The sequence below is a fragment of the Sylvia atricapilla genome, chromosome Z (genome assembly GCF_009819655.1).
Source record: "Sylvia atricapilla isolate bSylAtr1 chromosome Z, bSylAtr1.pri, whole genome shotgun sequence".
Taxonomy (NCBI): Eukaryota; Metazoa; Chordata; class Aves; order Passeriformes; family Sylviidae; genus Sylvia; species Sylvia atricapilla.
In genome coordinates, this window is record NC_089174.1 from 73,442,788 (window position 1) to 73,462,142 (window position 19,355).

Genomic DNA, 19,355 nt, shown 5'->3' on the forward strand with positions numbered 1-19,355 from the left:
AACGAGTGGCTACCAAGTTCTGATTTACTCTGTGTCAGAGCCCCTACACTGGTGCACCCTAAAACAACTGCTCAGACAAGGACTGTGTGGGCAATTTAGGTACTGGAGCTGTGAGGAACAGACTTGAAAAGCTGGGGCAAGGCTTCACACTGGAAAATCTAATGCTGCCCTAATTCTGTTACTCCTTTATATATGTTTTTTCTGATGCTTAAGCAATGAAAAAATGGGCAATCTGGGTGATTTGGATTGAGCCAAATCCCAGTGCTATCTATATAAAAATGCACAATATCACATAATTGTGTAGCAGTTCCTTATTACTTACAAGCTACTGCTTGCTTTTAAATTAACTTCTTGTACACACTGTAAAAAAGTATATTTAAGCTCTTTTCTTCTTTTGAACTAGACTGCTTATAATTTATGATGCTAAAAGATCATAAATTAAGAAATAAATTATAAGCAAAATATAGGTTTAGATGAGCTTTGAGACACTGGAGACAGTTGTAATTTTTTTAATTTCCTGTGTATATATATATAATTGAATTAAATATTTTTACGTCTCTTATATTGCAATTGGCAAAACTAGTCTGATTGGGTTTTTTTCGACATTTTGTGTGGTTTGAATTCTATTAGAAAATAAACAAAATATACAAAACTATAGCATAAGGAAAATGGATCACTAAAATAAAATAAAACAACCCCCTCAGCTAATACCTGGTATTTTATCAAACCAATTTAAAACTCTTTATGCTATGAAACAATCTTTAGGTTACTAAAATCTTGCCTCTATTAGCTTGTTGTTCCTGGATATTTTATGCCTATGACAGAGCATAACAGAGAAAATATTCACCTATCTTCAATCATGAAAATTCTTTGTCATTCACAGCATTAGGCAAACATCTTTTTACTGGGAACTGCCAACATCTAAAGAAAGAAATATTTAACTAATGATCTTCACCTTCTTGTCAAGTGACTGTTCATTTTGCCTTCCTTGTTTCACACTTGATCGTTAACAAGCTCATATATGCATTTCTGGTTCTTTCAAATAGAAGTTGTCTTTGTAAAGACAAAAATCTTTGAGATGTGCTGACTTTCTAGACACTAGAAAATGTCAAAGGTGCTGTCACTTAGAATATTGCTTTTAATTATTACTGCATTCCGCTTTAACTTACACCTAAGTCAGGAAGAAGAGTGCTAAAATGACATTGATTTGTTGATTTATTCAGTCCTTTTCTAGGGTAGAATGGTCCATCAAACTTTATTACTCTAAAGAGAATATGGATTAAGTATACCTTACTTGGACATCTCTCTCCTTTGTCAGGTATAAGCCCTTCACTAACTGATACCAGGATCTGATATATGTATTAAATTTGAGAGACATTTTTTCTGTGAGAACAGTTCTACTGCTTCAGCAGAAAAAAGCTGGAACTTCATCAGAGTGACCAGAATATTTTCAATGCATTCTTTTGTGTAACCTTTTCTCAGTGTACAAGTTTACTGTTAATTTCCTACATTTGATGGCTTATAATCACTCTTCATTTTCTCTGGTATATTTTGACTTTGGCCCATAAGAGTAGACCTGAGGAGCAGTATTTGCTTCCTTACCATATTCTAATTTCTCTCAGCATGCAATGTTTGGCACAGGTCAAATTCTTAGATGGTTCTTGACATTTGGGTTAATGAAATATTATTCTAGTCTTCCTGTGTGTAGTTCTTCCATTTTGAACTATGTTTGTTCTAGTTTTGCATACCTTGAGTTCTGGAAGAATCCAAATGAGGGAGCAAATATTTTATTTCTGGCTGCTTTCAGTGTGAGAAGGACATGAACCTTCTTTTAATTAGCTGCATTCCACAGATACATTTATGATGTTATTCAGAGAGGAATCAAATAGCCACCTCTTTCTTACCTCCCCTATCATTCTGTGTTGCCTAGAAATTCACGTTGATTTCATTATTTTATATATTTCTTAGAAGAAAATAATGGTGCCAATAAATACACAACCCTAGATATATATGCACTATTCAAAAATTGATAATGGAGTATATTAAAACTGAAATCTGTAGCTGGAATTTCATCTACCTTTTTCTGAAGTGTTAGATACATGAAATATAAACAATTTTTATCTGCCAATATTTTAGGAAATATGATGACAAAATGGGCACCACAAAATGGTCTTTGAAATGCCCATTTATCTTAGTTTGCAGAAAAATCAAAAATATAGTATACTCTTTAATAATTTCTAGTAATGACTTAATATTCTTTTGCTATAATCAAGGATTTATTTTAAAGTATGATTAAACTGTGACAGAGAAATATAAGAATGTACAGACAAGTCTGTATACTTGTCATAGCTGATAATATCTATCCAGGTCCAGGGTCTCAAAAAACCATTTTTTTCAAGGCATCCTTTACCTCTAGGCCTTAATAACCAGCAGCTTACAGAAAATAAGAAACATTTTTTCTAAAGCATAGAAATATGCAATTTCTGGCTCAAATTTCTTAAATTTCTAATTGTCAATGACATGCTATTCTTTATCCCTGAAGTCAAGATACAAGAAGTAAAAGCAAAAGGAAAAATGAATGTGTTGAGAATTGTAGGAGCTGAAAAATGCCAGATATGTCTAGGCTAAGGTTTAATAAAGTATTTGCATAAAATCAGAGAAAAAACAATTAAACAAAAAGTTTTGTTTGCTGTTTTGTGAAAAGATTACAAATGCAATGCTGCTTGACTGCTGCTGAGTTTTAATATACAAAACAAGTGCAAATGAGACTGGCTTTACTCAGCACAGTTTAAAATATGTGGATATCTTTACATATGCTTCTGATGCTCAGAATATTGTGATATACTGCTGCAGCCAGCAAGATCTGAGGATAATGATTACGATGAGATTTCAGGTGAATAGTTTCTTCTGATTTTTTAGATTTGTGTATATGTGTGTATATACATCGACCCTAACCTCTAATGAAACTGCAGTCATGTTTCATGACTGTGAATAGACCCAGTGAGCCAGTTGAGGTAGGTAACCTACCTGCATTAGCCCTTTGACATTATACAAAGATGAATAAGGGGGTTTCACATGGTCACTGACAGAACTCATTTGGTTTTAACAATCATCTTTACTCTCTTTCTAAACCTCTTATTCTCACTGATATTTTATACACTACAGTGTGTGAAATTTCTTGCTTGCAAACTTGTTTTGAACAGCTGTTTTGTCAGCCACAAGCTAATTTTTCTGTCACTAAACTTACACCTCATCCCATACCTTTCCCTGTCCATTTTTTCTCCCTCTTTCTTGCCCAGCAAATTCAGGTCATTCTCCTTCATCCTCAGCAGATGCCACAGTCACTCTCTCAGCTATTTAGTCTCTGCCAGGTTTCTCTCTCAGGTTTGTGTTACATCATACGCTGATTCCTGCCCAGTTTGCCTTTCTGGACCTTTATGGACACATGCCAAATACTATTGCTCAGACTCTGTTTCTTACTTCCTGATGTGAACTTTGATTTCACTACTTTGCTCAGCTAACCTCTCCCCTGGCATCGCTCCTCCTGTTCCCCATTTACTATAATAATGAACTTTGTCATCTTTTAGGCCCCTCAGTAACTCAGCACATTCTTTTTGTCCCTTCCTGACGTTCATTCTGACCCTTTCTTTCTTATCCCATATCCACCCTAGCCATATCTTCCAGTTTCATACCTTCATCCACACTTGTCTCTGATTTTTATTACACAACTGACAGTTTTAATTAGTACTGTTCAAACAAGTACTTACTTCAGAAAGATCCAACCCTGTACTCACTCATGTCTTTTTAAATCTAATCTTACACAGAATGAAACAACCTTTTACTTCCTGCTTCTCTCTTCCACTGACCTTTCTCAACTTTCCTACTTTTGGCCACAATCCTTTCTGACCTTGGAGAGGACCTTACAGGTCATGGATTCACATGTTAACAATACCCTTACTAAGAAAATGAAGACCTCTTCTGAGTTATGGTAATTATGAAGTTAAAAACAAAACTAATTGATTTGGTCTGGCCCCCATTTAAAGGCCATTCTTCTGACAGGTTTGAGGGTGCTCACTGAACTGTACTCAAAAGGAATGACAGGAGATTGTAAAGACACAATCCCAAGCTACCAAGGTCAAGGCCCTTGTTCAAGCTATGTAGATCAAATACCAGCAGAATGTAGCAAAGGGATACAAATCGAGTTTGAACAAGGGACAGAGGTTTCACAGAAGAGTTTAGAGGAAGTGGAACATTAAGAACTGGCTGCTCTCTAAGCAAAGTAGGTTCCTGCAAAAATATACTGAACTCCTGGAGTGCTCTGAACTCCTTTGTGTTCAATGACATCTGCAACAGGATTCACACACTCCTAGATTATTTCATGTGAAGTCATCCTTCCTCTGGATGAAACATCCCATGAATCCATTTCAGAACCTGAGGAGTCGGGAGAAACTGAGTTACCTTTTCTTGATACTGTCGCCGCGATGAGTCCAGGGACTGGATGAGGGCGGTGGCGTGCCCCACAAACATGGCATAGCAGGTGGCGCCCACGATCATGCTCAGCATGGTTATCCAGAGGTCAGACATGCTGACGGGGGCGCGCGCTCCATAGCCAATGCAGAGCATGTGGCTCATGGCTTTGAACAGTGCATACGAGTACTGCTTTCCCCAGGAGTCGTTCTGCAAGAAAAGAGACAAGTGACTGAGCCTGCGAGCTTAAGAAACTTAACGTTTGTACCTGTTTGGTGGGATTGTAGATTGCTGGCTCTGAAATAGTAGTCTGGTAATGTATCCTCTGTGTTTGAGAAGAGATATTCCTTCTAAATTAACTAGATTGATAAAGTGTCAGAGATTCTGACAGATAATACTCATCACAGTGAGATGAAATATAATTGACTATTTTTTTACATGACTATATTCTTAAATATGGGTGCTATCCTAATTAGAAGGAGACTAAAGGTCAATTTTACTTTACAGTCCATGGCAGATGGATTAGAAAAAGCTGAGTATTCAGACTTAACAAGCACAATAAGGTGGTATTTTGTTTTAATATATATGTACATACTCCTGTGGCCCTATTTCTTTCTTTTTAGAATTGTCAATTTTAACACACAACCATATTATCTTAGTAGCTTCCTTTCATTTTTCAAGGACAGAAAAAATAGTAATACTTATTCTAATGTCTGCTTATCCTTATTTTTGTTGTTGTTTTTGTAATATAGTGTTTATACTGGAATAATCTCAATTGAAAAGAAGTCTGTTTATTCTGCATCATAGCAAACCTATGTTCATAGTCACAGTCTGTGAAAGTCAGCTCAAAAAAAGGTGATGCCATCATATCCTGCATTTCTGATGTGCAGCTACCGTTTCCCAGCCTCTCTGGTAGATCAGGACATGACTTCCTGCTCATAAGCTTTTAAAATTGCAAAGATGTTGGCATTATCCTCACTTTAGCTTTACAGAAAGTCAAAGGGGCTGTTCCCAGTAAAAAATCAAACACCTTAACACACTCCAGAAAGCCCTTGGACTCCTTGTCAGATTTTTCTATTTTCCAAGCCAAGAGAATAAAACAAGAACAAAGAGACAAACACTGCTTGCAGGCATGCATCCCTCATGAGAAAACACAGTATTTACCACAAAAAGAACTGAGAAAAAATTCAAAAATGGAGAAGTAAAGAAGGAGGAACTGGGATGACGGGAGAAAGATTAATCAGTCATACAGTATAGTGTCTACTATAGAGGAACAAAAGTAATAAGCTTGTTAACACAGGTCTCCAAACGAGCAGTAGCATTTATAGATAAAGTTTATGTGTGACATAACAATATTTGTGCCTCTCTTCTACTGATACAAGCTGTACTTAAATGCTCTAATTTCTGGAAGACCTGCAAGCTTGCTCTCTTGCCATTTAAGTGCCAAGGTTACTAACTATCCTTGTGCTTCACATCTATTAAAATCTTTTTCTAGACCTCCTATTAGCCTAAATAACTGCTAACAGAAAATAAGCTTCCAATTGTTGTATTGCAGATGACATAGTTAGTACTTATTCACTAATGTAGTAATTTAAAAATTAATAGTTTCTCTGTACTTAACACTTGTTTCATGTTGTAAGTCAAATCTTTTCACATTTTTGAGCTGCTGCTTTTTCACAAGTTAAAATTTTGTGTCATAAAAATAGCTAAGGAATAGGTTTTTAAGTGTCTATACTTAAAAAAGAAAAGGAAGGAAAAAAAAATCTTAGATAGCTGGAAGCCAGGTAGGCTTCAGTGACTAATAAGGAAATATGTTTCCTATTGTTTCAGGCCTTTAAAAAATAATCAAAAATTGAATGAATTGAAGAAGCTTCCCCAAAAAGCCTTCAGTTCAGGACTCAACTATCCAGTCTGAGCACAGAAGCTCCTTGCTGTTGGGGTCACTGAAGATATTCTAATGCAAATTCCCTATTTCTCAGGAAAGCAACTTAAAAAAAATAAGGCACCATTTATTTTGAAGACCTTTCCCTCCAGCTGGCATCAAACTCCTTGTGCAGAAATAACTAATAAGAAAATTTTAGAGACCCATGTCAAATTCTTTAACAGTTATGCTTTAAAAAGATGATATTGGGAAAAACAATAAACTGCATGCCTGATGAAATATATCTAGGGTCTTTTAAGGCTAAAAGTAGTGCTAAGCAAATCACAGTATTCATGAGGCTGTAAGCTCAAACCTTCAGTTCTTGTAGGGCTCCCTAAAGAAGCTCTTGCTCCTAAATGTATTAGCAAACCTTTTATAATTATTAAACAAAAGTAAAAGCCAATCTTGATCCTGCCTATTAATATTTTCTATCATATCCTTGGTGTGAAAAATCTCAATTAAAACACTTGTTTTGAAATAATATTTTTACACCGAAGTCTCTGAGTTATTCTGAACACTAATGGATTTTATTTCTTGACTGAGATATTTTCCAGGTCTGTGAACCAGTTTTAAATAAATACCATTTTCAAAGAAAGAATAAGAAAATGAAAGTGAGGAGCAGCTATGAGAAGCAAAATACAAAAAATGTGTCCTACTAACAATGTAACAGGGTGAGTGAAAAATAAATTAAATACTACTAAAGAAGTACTACCAGAAGGGAATAAGTGGGAATAAGAGAGCTGTAAATGACAGAAGAGAAATAACTAAAAATGTACAACAAAATAAACAAACATACATTTAACTACATATCTACCTTTTAGATATATATAGATACATATAGATGTAGATCTAGATGCACTCAAGTGTGATCCAACATCTCAGACAGTCACAACTGCACCTCAGTGCAGAGTGGAGGCCACAGTGATCTCAAATGGCCATTTTTTAATACAAACAGCATCAGCTGTTCATGTGTAGCATATTATAGACCATGCCACAGGCTAGGCAGGGATTTGTGGATGGATCATCCTGAGTAGCAGGTCCTAAGACAGGTACAAAGGCTTTAGCAGAAGGAGAAAAAGAAAGAAAAGGCTGACAAAGCATCCGAATTCAGGATTTTGTTGCCAAAAATAGCAACAAAATAGTGTCAATGTGTTTTTGTTTCTTTTCTTTAATAAAGATGGGTTCTTGTAGAATCAGGCACAAAAATTGGTCTTTTTGATTTGCATGGGAATATTATTTTCAAAATACTGGTCAACAAATACCATTGTGAAGGGTGCAGGTTTCAGTACAGTTACTTGCATTGTTCAATGATTTATTCCATATATAAATCACTTAAAAAGAACATTGATTCTAATGTCAAATCCTATACATCATGTATGTTACAACCAGTGTTACTAAATGAAATAGTAATTATTTAATTATTTTCCTATTAGTGTTGTATAACCTGAGGGTTTGGCAGGAATAACACTAACTTTGTTTCGTTGTGAAAGGTTGGAATTTTCCACATCCTTGTTCCAACATCCTCCTCTTTGCTGTTCAAAAGCGAGGTGTGACCATTTCTCTGCTAGACTACAGTAGTATTTTTTTTATAAGAAGTAATTTTGCACCTGCATCATGAAATTTTCCCTTAACACATTCACAGATAATATCCCTGAGTTAATAAAAGACCATTCTATGAAAGAGAAAATCCTGGTTTTAAACAAGCATCTTTTCTTTCATGCCATCTTAGATAATAATATTTATAAAATTACACATTGAATGTTTCCCAAATGGCCATAACCTGTTTTTAATGTGTGGGTTAAAAACCATCACCACCAACAGAAAAAAAACAAGCTGAAAAAAAATCGCCTACCAATTATTAAAAAAGGGCATTTAATTACTTAGTTGACAATGATCACTGTTTTCAGATTAGCAGTAATCGGTTTAAAAAGTTTTAAATTAAATGACATTAATTTGGAAAAACTATTAAAGACTGTAATTGTGAGAAATACCAAAGCTGTTTATCCAAGGATTGATTACATAATCTAGCTTGATGACATTAAGAAGTCCTCACATTTGTGATAGGAACGGTCACTGATAATTTTCAATTTGTTCCGTAACTATATACATTAACTTTGCAGTTATCCTGAAGAATTTATTAATTCCAGGGCACTTCTGATCCTTAAAAATCTGTGTCCAAGCCTTTTCCTCCACCAAAGGATGTTATGGCTCGTCCCATAATTTCACATAAGACTGCTACAAATATCTTTTCATAATATTAACTTTTCACCTCAAATGAAACAAATCCCAGATAGGCCACATGACACCTTCTAAAGGACAACAATAAAAGGCAAATTATTTTTCTAAATGGATTAAAAAAGGATTTGTATTTTACTACATAATCTATGGAGGTTTTCATCAGGAAATTTTGTTGTCATAAGACAAATCAATTCCATTCCATATTGCAGTCATTCCCCCAGGCACAGCTTATCTTCCTTCAGCCATATCCTTGCACTGAAATGTAGATTGATTTAGAAATCTCGTACCAAGGAGACTATTACATAGACAGTAATGCTTTCCTCATTTTTGCCTCAGTCCCTTTTCTCTTTCACGTCACAATTACTACAGGTGTCACAGAAATGGGTCTGTCAGCTTGCAAGGGCATGCTTTGCAACCATGGAGCAAAGACTGGCTTAATAATTAAGAGGAATTGTTTCCTACAAGGATTTTGAACTCATCCTCATTCTTCCTTTAAAATTGTAGCAGAAGTGGGGAAGAAGCTCGCCCACTCTGAAAGAATTTATCACTCACATTCCACTCTTCTGTGTTAACTATTGTCTTCAGGCTCTTCTGAAAGTAAGTATTATCTGAAGGAAGATCTTGACAGGACATAGACAGTTAGTCTCTGCCCCAGTAAATTAAAAAGTATCAGAAAGCACTTCTAAGCTCTAGAAGTTGGTTCACAGAGTTTCACTTTTAGAAATGCCCCATGTCTGACACTGGCCCACAGCACTCTCACAAGCAACAGCAGTTGTACTTTGGAGCTCATGTAGGTGAGGAATCCTTCCTTCTACGCTGCTGGCATGAGCTTTTCCTGGGCTGAAACCCAAAAAATATTTATTCTATGGACATAGTAGGCAGCTCCTAAACCCGTCCTATCCCAGAGCCCATCAAAATTGGGCACTTTAAATTTATTTATGACCATGGAGGCAGTTAGACAGTCCATAAGTAGGCCCTCTGGTTTTAGCATTGTCACAGGAAGCCATTGCACAAAATGTATGTAAAGTTAGGGTTTAAGAGGTTGAAGAAAGCCCAAAGCATCCTTGCCATGGTGACAGAGACTGTAAAACAAGAGTAGCCGTGAGGAGACATCTACCTAAAATCTCAGGGACACGAGCTACTGCTGGTGAAATTTACTGTAAAAATTATTCTTTTGCATCAGGAATTCAATTAAACTGTGTTTATATCTTATACAGCCATATACGGTTATATAAGTTAGAGCAATATACTTAATTGCAAGTCATTATTTTCAACAGTTTCTAGAAGACCTCTTCAACTGAACAGTTACTTAAAATTTAACTAATCAGAAAGGCATGCTAAGAAAAGGCTATAGGTGCATGTTAGCACAACTTTAACCAGGTATGTCTGACATAGCTAGAAAAGAGGCCATGTCATTCTTTCACTGTGTCAACTAGCTATGTGCATGTAATATGACAATAAAACTGGGCCCCTGTATTGAATCATTGAATCTATCATTTCCTCAGTAATCCATATATATATATATATATATACATACACGCACAGATTTATAGTTTACATGCTTTTCCATCAGGAAGCTGCATAATTTTCTGCCTCTGGTATCATACAGTACCATAGAATAACACATTACTTTAAATCTCAGATAGGAAATTGGAGCAAAGTATCATCTCACATTTCATCTTTTAAAGAAGTTGTTTGAGTTCACAATGAATAACCAAGTTGGCCAATGGGAAAGGTGTCCAGTATTTACTGTTTCAAAGCTCATGCAATGGTGAATGCACTACCATGCATAACCTCTAGTTCCTATCACTACTATGAATGAGTGATTGCTACTAGGAATATCTTGTTTTCTAAAACTAGTAAACAAAGGTAAGGTGGGATCAGACTTGGAAGACTAAAAATCTCAGTGTTCTAAAATTCTTAAGAAGTGCAAGAAAGAAGAGCTTATTTTAGGAAGTGTGCAAGTAGGTATGATTTAAAACAGAAAAGCCCTGAACTGGTATGCTCAGTGAAATAAGCAGATGTCTTCAGAAACTTCTGAACATTTCTCTCAGCTGATACGTGCATAGATAACAGATGGTGTAAGTGACTCAGCATATACTTTCAAGAGCTGTATAGCAGGAAAAAAAATCAGAAATCATTTGGCATTGCATTCCACAGGAAAATAAGTTTGACTGGAGGAGCAGTGACTAAATATTATATATTTACTATGTTCAGAGTAGTTACATGACTTTGCTGTCATTACAGCTTGTTCATTTTTTGGCGCTATGTCTTTGGCACTAGCCATCAAACAAAAACAATATGTAGCATGGCAGATCCTTCCTTTCATTTTGATTATTTTTCCTGATGCAGAAAATATCAAACATTTATCTGCGAATACACTCCCCCATTAAAAGCAAGTAGCCAGACTGTCTACTTGTGATCACCCTTCTGAGGTAAGGATGAATAATTTTCATTGCACAATAAGTGTTAAAATTCATAAACAGCAGCAGAAGGGCATATATTTGGTTTATTCACACAGCCTGGTCTTTTGCATTTATTTGATTTATTATGTTCAAAGAAATAGGCCTATTGCATTCAAAGGGATGAAAAGATATGCTCACAACTTCATAGGGGAAGACTCCCTATACACTGCTCAGTATTGTTCCTCATTCTTTGTGCATAGTTAAGAGATACAGAAGTGAGCTTCTACAGCTGTAAATATAAAGTTACAAAATGTGAAATGTGAATGTGAAATGTGAAAAATGTGAATGTGAAAAATACTTTTTCTGTTCTTTTGCCTGTGAATCAGCTCACTATGACTCAACCTTTTATCTGGTCATTGTGCTCCTTTAACTGAACCCAGATGACTGAAGAAATAGCATTCTATTGCAAAGCATTATTTTAATAATAATTTTAAGGGAATTTCAGTTTACAAAGATGTTAGAAAGCTTTTATAAAGTTTAGAGTAAAAAAATTAAAAGTACAAACTGTGTTTTTCCAGCCTGAAAAATTGAACAGTACTAGAAAACATTCCCCTATTATGGTATTTGACTGTCTATGCAAAAAACTTTTTCAGGAAACTGTGAGTTTGGCTCAAGCCAATTAATACCCTCCATGACAGCTCCTGAACCAGCCTGAGAGTTAGCAGAGTTTTCCTGAGGCCCCTTTGCCTTGGTAACTAGGAAATCCAGTTGCACGGAAGTAGGTTGTGGAAGCAACTGACTTCCAGGAGAAAAACCAGACCTATTTAATCTGTATCAGTACAGCCCCCTTATCAATCAGTCAGCCACAAACTAAGGGATGAATACTGGTGAAAGCATTTGTGTTTCAGTTCCTTAAAGAACTCTCACACGATGTGAACTGCTCCTATAAGAGGGGTGTCAGAGGGAGCCCTTTGCCAACCAGTAATGACTTCTTTTTTATAAATCTGTTTTCAAACTGATCAGAAGGCATCATCTTTAGCAAAATTACTGCTTCTGCAGAGTATTCCTTCTCCCCTGATTTAAAATCAACTTCATTACTACATAAAATATTTTTAAAAAATAATTTCCACAAATTTTACCACTGAAACTGCAGATTAGCTACCATTAATTATCTTTTTTTGGTGCTATGTCTTTGGTATTAGCCATCAAACAAAAACTACATAGCATGGTAGATTTTTCCTTTTATTTTGATTATTTTTCCTGATGCAGAAAATATCGATTTATCTGCTAATACACTTCCCTAGTGAAAATGTTCCTCACTGAAATTTATCAAATAAATTAAAAACATGATCAAGGCAGCTGGCTTCTGTTTCACTTTGTCATAATGTACTCCGATTTTGATTATTTTAAATCACTCTGATTTTTTATCCCAAAATAAACTTAAGTGCAACTGTTTACTACAGACTGACTGGAACGGATATACACACCCTGCAAATGGGAAAATATGTTCTAATCACAGTAAGTATTGTGTGGTCACAATAACTGATTACAAGTGTATCTACAGGTTTCTACTGGGCAACCAATGCATCTTAAACAACCAGTTTCTTACAGGAAAAGAAGAAAGAAAAACCCAATACAATGGCATATTTAATAAGAGAATATATAAATCCTGCAAGGAAGCATTTTTGATGAGCAACTTTGTTCATGAAATAGCTCTGTTGAGGAGAGGTAAAAATTCAATGTGCATTAAAGACAACGTATCTCTTTGTTTTGCTCCTTGCATTTGCTGAAAGGACCTGGATATAATGTAAAACAGTTTACTCAACAAGCCTCAAGTATGGAATCAAACCATTTATTAAATGCTTTTACAATGTAATCACTAAGAAAAGCTTTGCATTTTTAACAGTAGCTATCTAGATAGTCAAGAATAGGCAGATGATAATGTGGGCTTATTATAGAGCAGTTCTGGGAAACAGCTGAAGGAGTGAAGTGACATAAACCTGACTCATGACTCCATCGTGCACCTCTGTACTGAAAACTGTTTGGAAGAATTGACACCATCTTAGACAATATTTGCAACCAGTTTAGGAAATTGAACTAGCTAGAAGGACCTCAACCTCTCTACTACATGAACAACTCTGACTAGACATCAAATTATGTGAAACATTCAATCTCAAATGAAATGACAAATGGAAATTACATGGTTTTGGAAGTGGACACTGAGCTTTCTGAGTGCTGTCACCATTCTCTGAATCAAAGGGATTTTGAATCTACATTAAAAAAGGCAGGAAAATCCAAACCTCACAAGTGGCAGTAAAAGCTATCATTAGAAAATATGTAGGCAAACTTTATACATAATTTTGAAAGTATTTAGACAAATATGCACAAAATATTAGTATCCCAATGATTTATCATTAAGAATATTTCAAAACATTCAAACATTTTCCAAGACACACTTTCCTCCTTGATCTATTTATAGGCATACTCTAGTTAAACACATCTGCTTTGTAAATATTTTTAAGAATATGTACTTAGGGGGAAAAAATTAAAAATAGTGGATTACAGTGCATTAAAAAAATAGTCTCATATGGTCTACTAACGAAGAGTCTGAATGTGTTTTAATCTGCTAAAAAATGAATCAAGGTGAACCAATGCAGCTTTGACACAGAGAATCAGCGTAAGGTTGGGATTGGGATTTGTGAGTTACTGACTCCAGTGCTTTAAAAAACAGGGTTTTTTCTCTATTGAAGTGGTGCTTGGTACAGTACAGGCTAATTCAAGTATCATTCTGCTTCGTCCAAAAATATATTTTTTACTAGGTTTTTTTTAGGTAATGTATTTTTTAAGGCAGAGGATCAGTGCTGGTTTTAAGCTTTTTTTTTCACTTAGCTGGTACTTTTCTTGTCTGTTTTTCAATAATTTTCCTAACCTGATGCCTCTGAGACTCTAGGTTGCATCTGGTTAGTTTACAGTTCTTCAGAAAATTACCTTACTAAATATCTGAGCCCTCAAGAGGCTGATCTGCATTTTTGGTAAATCACAATCCTTCCTCAAATACTATGTCCAACAAAAAGCTGTGCATTATTTTATTAGGCAAGGACAGCAGGAAGCAAAATAGTTCTGCAGCTGAAAACCCATTTTGGCTCTATGAAAAGAACAAACCTCAGTGTCAAAGCAAGTAGGCTGAATCTAGGTCAGAGACTTTTTTTTCTGAAGACACATCTGAGTTTCCTGATGACCTTTTCTTAAACTCAGGTGCCTTAAAACTGCAGGTGCTTACTAAAGTCTGCAAGACTTCCAAGGTAATATAATATAAAGAAAAATTAATTAGTAGCCTGAACACTACCCACAAAATGATGTCTAGGCATTAAAAAAAAATAAAAAAGACAGACTGAGTGGCTCTCAAGAATTTTATTTACCTCCTCTAGCAGAGGGAGGTTAATTTAAATCATGCGACCTTGGGGGTATGGACTTCATACACTGAGGGGAAGAGGGGAAGGAATGGAAACATGCTCCTCTTTTGTCATCCTTGAAGGAGTTAACAAAGCACTTGAGCGACTCTGTAGCATCCACTCAAGAGGTGTGGAGCACACAGATCCCAGTTCCAGCTGTAAAGATGGGGATACCCTTGTACAGCCATCAATCCATGCCCACTTGGTCACTCTGGGCTTTCTCAGGTACAGTCACCCCAAGTGCAGGGTGCAGTGTCAAGATGGGAATCAAGGTCAGCTTGACACTGGCAGTATGTCAGAGTCATGATCTTGTGACACCAGGCCTGTGCTTCTGGACAAATATGACCGTGCAGTCAAAAAATGACTGGGCAGACTGCTAGAAGAAACACATAGTGATAGTTGTTAAACATCTGGATACCAGCTCAGTCCCCCAATGGCAAACTTCTGAAAATTGAAGGAAACATCTTCGCCCATGCTCACTGTGGTTTGACCTTTCCTGGGCATCTTGCCTTTCCATCCTTGGAAAGGGAACAGGGAAACTGCAAGCAGACATTCTGCTGGTCCCACCTGAATGCACTCCCAACAGCTCAACTATTAACCGGGACACATTCAGTTTATCTTTATGTTACTCGTGTTTCTCTGTCCAACTTTCTACCTGAAAGTCCAGAGGAGGCCCACAAAGATGATCTAAGGGATTAAGCACCTCTCCTATAAAAACAAGTTGAGAGAGTTGAGATTGTTCAGCCTGGAGCAGCTCTGGGAAGACCTTTTTGCAGCCTACCAGTACTAAGAGAGGGCTTATAGAAATAGGGAGAGCAACTTTTTGCAAGGGCATGTAGTGCTAAATCAAAGAGAAATGGGTTTAAACTAAAAGAGTAGTTTTAGATTAGGTATTAGATATAAAAAGAAATTGTTTACTGTGAGCATGGTGAGACACAGGAAACGGTTGCCCTTTTGTGAGAGAGAATAGAGAATTTGTGGATCTCCCCACTCCTTGAAGTGATCAAGGCCAGGCTGAATGGGGCTTTAAGAAAATTGGTTTAGTGGAAGGTTTAACTTTTCTTTAGCCAACTTGCTCTCTCATAGTTCCATAGCAAGTATTTATGAAACAGCTGTTTCATCCACAGAAAAATGGTAATGCTATATAACTATTTAGAAATGCTTGGAAAGCCCACGGATACTTTCATAGCTGCAACATAAAAAGTAAGAAAGTCTCTTGCTGCAATTAGGAGTTAAACTACATGCTTTGATTACAGGAAGACCTGCAAAATTATCTTGCAGAGCAACTAAAACATCCACTGGGTGAATAGTTCACAGGAACCCAGGTTCCTCAGTGTAGATACTGAGGGTAAAATGCTCTGGCAGAAACAGGTAAGGCTGAGGCAGATGGGCCAGGCCAGAGAACAAACCCTAGGGAGAGGCCAGGCACGAGATGTCTAGCACTGATGCTTGAGGGAGAGAGGCACAGCAGGAACACCACAGTCCTCAGTGATGGACAACGAACAGGAAGAGTAGAAATGCATTGCATTTTTTTATTGTTTACACACGGTTATCTGCAGTGACTGGTGGCCCCATTTGTTCTGAGTTTTGTTAGTGAGAACCAGCACTAAGAGAGAAAGGCAACCCAAAATTTCACTTCAGCTGACTTCAGGTACTTCACTTTGATAGCTAAGTGAGTTGGCAGGTTTCCCTAGGCTCCCTACACAGTCAGTAAAAATCAGACTTCTGCAGATGGTGATTCAGAGTAGAATGTTAATGCAGGTGTTCTTTATCACCTCCAGGGGAGAATTTCTCTTTTCATAAGCTGCCCAGGATCCTATTCAGCTAAAGCTGCATCCATTATCTTCCTGAGCTTCCCTGCTGGGCATAGCTCTGTTTTCATGGATAGACTTGACACCCCATTTCTTCCTAGCTCAAATCCAGTGGAGAAAATAGAATTCCCTAGAACAGCCTCTTCTTTTAAGCTCTAGTTTTATTTTATGATCTGTGTTTTTTTCTTGCAATTGAACTTTGCAGTCACATCAGGAGATGAGTTTGCCCTTGCAAGTCTGACAAAAGTCAGAGGGGCTCTGTAAGAGGTGCAGAGTTGACTCGGTGAATTCTATTCCAGCACATTGGATTTAATGTAAGCATACTACAGTGAGACAGTATTATAAACCACAGATAGGAGCAGGTGAGAGATAAAAAAAGATTCCAAATGAGAACAGAGGAATGCTTAGAATGCACACATCATAATTATTTACTTACATGGATAAAGTCATATGGTAGAAGAGCAAGCAGTGAGAAAAACAGTTCTTGGATTCAGGGCACACATTTGTATACTCATTAATTGAAAATATGACATTTACTTTGCTTGTAAAAGGTTGGAAAGGATGTTAAACTGAAAACATATCAAAGGACTCAGATTCTAAAGAAAATAGCATATATTTACCCAAAAATTGCATTAACTAACATGCAAATGGTTGGAAAACTTTCTTAGCCAGAACCTACATGTTAAGTGGGCACCTGCTACATTTCAAGATTCATTTCAAAAATCTGATAATCCACAGCATATCTACTTAATGTTAAGTAGAAACAAAAGAATAGACTTCTTTTTAAGGGTTTTTTTTTTCAGTCAGTTTGTCAAAACTAAGTAATAGAACCACTCACTTCAGACAGGGTCAGTTAAGCTCGTCTTGAAACTAGTACCCCAGCAATGTTTGAATCTCTTAATAAATCTAGCAAAACATGGCACTTCACACATTTATGGCACTCCTTCTGAACAGTGACAAACAATCATTTATTTTTATCGCAATTATGATTTGCGTTCTCCAAGCACATAGGTCAGACAAGTTTAAGCTGAGTTACAGATAAAAATAGTTTAATAACTCCCCCATAAACATTACAGAGTGAAGCTTTTGTTTCATTTAAATTAGATTTTAAATGGTATTGAATCTAATCCCTGCATCTAATTTCAGATCTCATTGCTATTCCTTCCTTCTGAAGTTTGCATCAAAAATCCCAAAATTTGTCTTAAAAGAAATATATATATATATACATTGAAGTATTTCCCAAATCCAACCTTTACAGTCAAAACTGTGAAAAGGAACAAGGCCACTCAGTGGAAGGAAGGTCATCAGAAGATATACATCAAGGCAGCTTACGTTCTTCTAAACAGCAAAATATCATGTTTTTTACTATATTTTGAAATAAATTTGAGAGTCATTATTGACTAGAAACACACATTATATTGCGTTTGGGTATGTTTTTAATTGATACCTTGCATAGTTACTTTCTAATTCACATTTTGCATTCAATGTTATCACCGTAAGTGAATAATTTAAATTTTTTTGTCTTTAACATTATAATGAGAAAATTTTTAAGAGTATTTTCTAGATAGTCTCTGGGCAGATATCTGTGTATTTGCCGTATGGGTAAGCAGTGAACATTTTCTTATACCAAGTCTGAAAGATTTTAAAAGCAAAACAGTAAAGACAACAAGCTTTGTTAAAGCCTAGAAACCCTTTATCTTTTATTTATCTGTACACATGCCAACTTTATGTTTCCTCAAATCATGTTGCAACAGTTGAGTGCACTGGCTCATTCTTAGAAAAAACCCAACTTCTACCTCAGATGTTCTATTTTTATTTAAACTGGCTTATTCCTTCTTTCTCCTCCCCATGTCACTCTGTGTGTGAGGGAGGGTTTCCTTCACAAAAATTCAACAAGAGTGGCGTAGGTTTAGTATATTTTATTGACCTGCAAAACACATTTACTTAGGAGCAATACACCATTAAGTCTAAATGGTGTATTGGTATTTACATTTCTATATGGTATTTATACTTCCTATTGGTATTTATATTTCCATAAACACCTTCTTTGACAAGATACAGACTGTAAAAATGTAAGGAAACCCCATCCTTGCTAATTCATACAACACAGAAATGGATTAATTTATCTCAAGTTTTATATGCACAAAAGTGTATGTAGCAGCAGGATGGTCTTGCTGCAAGAGTAGAGCCATGACAATCACAGTTAGAGAGTAACAAGAAGGTAAAAGCTTATTTAAATATTCTGCCTTGCATCTGTGTTTCATATAGAGAGATGGTGGTACAGGACACGCATCATTTACATGAATGGCATGGGTTATGAAAGCTCATATGAGAGACACCTGCATAGGCCCAAAAAATTCCAGAGTCAAATCTGTCCTGGAAATGTATCACGCCTACCCATTGCTCTTGAGTATACATTTCCAGGGTAAGCTCTTGCATTTTCTTATCACACAAATCTTAGTTTTATTTTGTTCCCAGCAAAGGTTTATAATCAAGGATGATAAAATTAATTTCTGAACATCTGGAAAAAGCTATTAAAATAGACAGGAAACTCTTCTGTCAACATGGTTCTAGCAACATTTAGCTGAGTTTAAGTTTGTCATAACTTTTCTAGTTGTATCTAAGAGAAAGACTTTAAGCCTTTTGCTATTAGAGATAAGCAGAGATATATTACATATTACTGCAAAGAGTGACAAAAGAGTGGTACACTGCCTTTATTCCTGACCAGCACCCAATTACTCTCTGTAAAACTGAACTAGCAATCTGAGCGCACTCCACTTGAAAACATCACTACTAAGTAGACAGTTGTTCAAAACCAGTCATGTTAATTCCCTCCCTATCTATACCAGTGTAGATAATCCTGTTGTGATTATATGCACTATTGTCAAAGTGCTAGGCTACAGTCAACTGCAAGCTAACTTCATCATCTTCCGAACAGAAAAGATCAAACACAATGACTAAAATGATGAATGCGATGGCTTTGAAAGGAAATATGAGCCATTCGTGAAGAATATGGGTATTATTTTTTTAGCTCATTCAAATGCCAATTACTAGCTTTCAA

General features: G+C 36.1%; 1 protein-coding gene and 1 long non-coding RNA gene across 2 annotated transcripts in view; one reads left to right on the forward strand and one right to left on the reverse strand.

Annotated features, from left to right (window-relative positions):
- Positions 1-4,671, reverse strand: part of HCN1 (hyperpolarization activated cyclic nucleotide gated potassium channel 1) — a 66,147-nt gene extending 61,476 nt beyond the window's left edge. The window contains exon 1 of the mRNA XM_066338468.1: positions 4,459-4,671. Coding sequence (XP_066194565.1) covers positions 4,459-4,632 — 174 coding nt within the window. The 5' untranslated portion in view covers positions 4,633-4,671. The remainder of the gene's footprint in view (positions 1-4,458) is intronic.
- Positions 1-19,355, forward strand: part of LOC136374532 (uncharacterized) — a 477,248-nt gene that overhangs the window by 238,151 nt on the left and 219,742 nt on the right. The window lies entirely within an intron of this gene.